At 57.9% G+C, this 2,553-nt stretch overlaps 1 protein-coding gene across 1 annotated transcript in view; it reads right to left on the reverse strand.

The window, feature by feature from the left end:
* LOC108803716 (guanine nucleotide-binding protein G(i) subunit alpha-2-like) overlaps window positions 1–2,553 on the reverse strand; it is a 12,841-nt gene that overhangs the window by 9,570 nt on the left and 718 nt on the right. Inside the window, exon 3 of the mRNA XM_018575537.1 lies at window positions 367–527. Within this exon, the coding sequence (XP_018431039.1) occupies window positions 367–527 (161 nt within the window). The remainder of the gene's footprint in view (window positions 1–366; window positions 528–2,553) is intronic.

Here is a 2,553-nt window from a genome sequence, read left to right on the forward strand (position 1 = left end):
ATTTTCTCCCGGTGATCCCGCCAACAACACACTTCCTGTCCTCAGGTGACAACACTCATTGTACTGAATCTATGGAGGAGCAGTGATGTCCTAGGACGGGACTACAGAACACCTCCCTCTCTCCATGACATGGGGGGAGGCGTTTTGTAATCCCGAGGCAGCTGGGAACAATGTGACAGTTAGGAGCGCAGCACAGGAAGTCATCCGCTCCCTGGATTTCTGGCGGGATCAACGGTTATTTTTTGCACAGACAGAAGGTTGGAGATCATTTTGGGGTTCAGACACTTTAAATGCCAAAAACATGAAACTTCCCACTCCCGCCCCCTCCCCCCCGGACACACAATATGGCGGCCTGGCGGTACTCACTATGCGGCGGAGTCGTTGAGCTGGTATTCCCGGGAGCGCTGGAAGCAGACCTGGACGCCTGGATCCGCCCACAGCCTGCGAATCACTCCGGCCAGATCATCCGGCAAGATCCCCTGCTCCTCCGCCGTGCACGCCAACGCAAACAGCTGCCGCGCGTCATCCTGAGGAGACAGAAGGAGAGACGGTGAGGAGGGCGGAAGACACGGCTGCTGCAGGAACATACAACATCGGCTACACGCGTGATCAGAATCACCAACCGGCCCGCCCAACACGGCTACCAGTCGGCTAAAGTGGATGCTCTGCCTGGTTTTATCTGTTGTGTGTCAGCGCTGGGGAGAATTTCCCCACTTCCTGTCCTGATGAAAGTGGGGGAGAATTTCCCCACTTCCTGTCCTGATGAGCGGGGGAGAATTTCCCCACTTCCTGTCCTGATGAGCGGGGGAGAATTTCCCCACTTCCTGTCCTGATGAGCGGGGGAGAATTTCCCCACTTCCTGTCCTGATGAGCGGGGGAGAATTTCCCCACTTCCTGTCCTGATGAGCGGGGGAGAATTTCCCCACTTCCTGCTGTCCTGGTGACGGAAACTTCCCCACTTCCTGTCCTGGTGACGGGGGGGGGGAGGGGAAACTTCACCACTTCCTGTCCTGGTGATGGGGGAACTTCCCCACTTCCTGTCCTGGTGAGCGGGGGAGAATTTCCCCACTTCCTGCTGTCCTGGTGACGGAAACTTCCCCAGTTCCTGTCCTGGTGACGGGGGGGACTTCACCACTTCCTGTCCTGGTGATGGGGGAACTTCTCCACTTCCTGTCCTGGTGAGCAGGGGAGAATTTCCCCACTTCCTGTCCTGGTGAGCAGGGGAGAACTTCCCCACTTCCTGTCCTGGTGGTGGGGGAACTTCTCCACTTCCTGTCCTGGTGAGCAGGGGAGAATTTCCCCACTTCCTGTCCTGGTGAGCAGGGGAGAACTTCCCCACTTCCTGTCCTGGTGAGCAGGGGAGAACTTCCCCACTTCCTGTCCTGGTGAGCAGGGGAGAATTTCCCCACTTCCTGTCCTGGTGAGCGGGGGAGAATTTCCCCACTTCCTGTCCTGGTGACGGAAACTTCCCCACTTCCTGTCCTAGTGACGGGGGGGGAGGAGGGGGAGAAACTTCACCACTTCCTGTCCTGGTGATGGGGGAACTTCTCCACTTCCTGTCCTGGTGAGCAGGGGAGAATTTCCCCACTTCCTGTCCTGGAGAGCAGGGGAGAACTTCCCCACTTCCTGTCCTGGAGAGCAGGGGAGAATTTCCCCACTTCCTGTCCTGGTGAGCAGGGGAGAACTTCCCCACTTCCTGTCCTGGTGAGCAGGGGAGAACACTTCCTGTCCTGGTGACGAGGGGAACTTCTCCACTTCCTGTTCTGGTAACGGAGGCGGGGAAGGAAACTTCCCCACTTCCTGTCCTGGTAACGGGGGGGGGGACTTCCCCACTTCCGGTCCTGGGGTAGATTTTCCCTCTTCACACACTCAATCCATTTAATAGATTATGTGGGGGGAGGGATCCGGATATCAATCAAATAATGGATCGGGCGGCACCTCCCCGACAACTCCGCCGCCGGACTGCGCTGCACGGAGACGCGGCTTTCTGAACGCACGCCCGCTGATCTCCGTCATTCCGGGAAGATACTTTGTTACAATAACAGAACTCTTCTGAACCGATGCCGGGACGGAATATCGCAGGTCAGCGGCAGTAAGGACAGAAACTATGGCGCGCCGGTTGGAATTACGATGCGTCCGCGATCCTGGAAGGCGCACCGGGAAGGGTTAACGGCGCTGCTGGCAGAGAAGAGCTCAGAGAGAGACGCGGCGTTCCCTGCGGGGGAGGAGTTTAATGAGGAGCCGGCTTAACGAGGGCAACTGACTCCCAGGATCCGCGCGTAATTAGATTATCCATCCCCCGATGACTGCCTCCCCACCTGCTAATTATCTGCATGAGACGCACGGAGCTCAGAGCGCGCCTGTCAGGTGACGGCGAGAAACCCCGCGCCCACCTGCGTGCAAAGATCCGAGAACGCCGGGAACCGACGGCGACTTTTCCTGAGACCGTTTCTTGTCACGCGATGAGATAAAATAAAGATCTTTATCCATCAACAGTCCGTCTGCCTGCAGCTCCGGCCGGGTCACATGACTGCCACGCCCCCCCCCGGGGGC

Source organism: Nanorana parkeri, unplaced genomic scaffold (assembly GCF_000935625.1).
Source record: "Nanorana parkeri isolate BGI_ZX_2015 unplaced genomic scaffold, ASM93562v1 scaffold4084, whole genome shotgun sequence".
Classification (NCBI taxonomy): Eukaryota; Metazoa; Chordata; class Amphibia; order Anura; family Dicroglossidae; genus Nanorana; species Nanorana parkeri.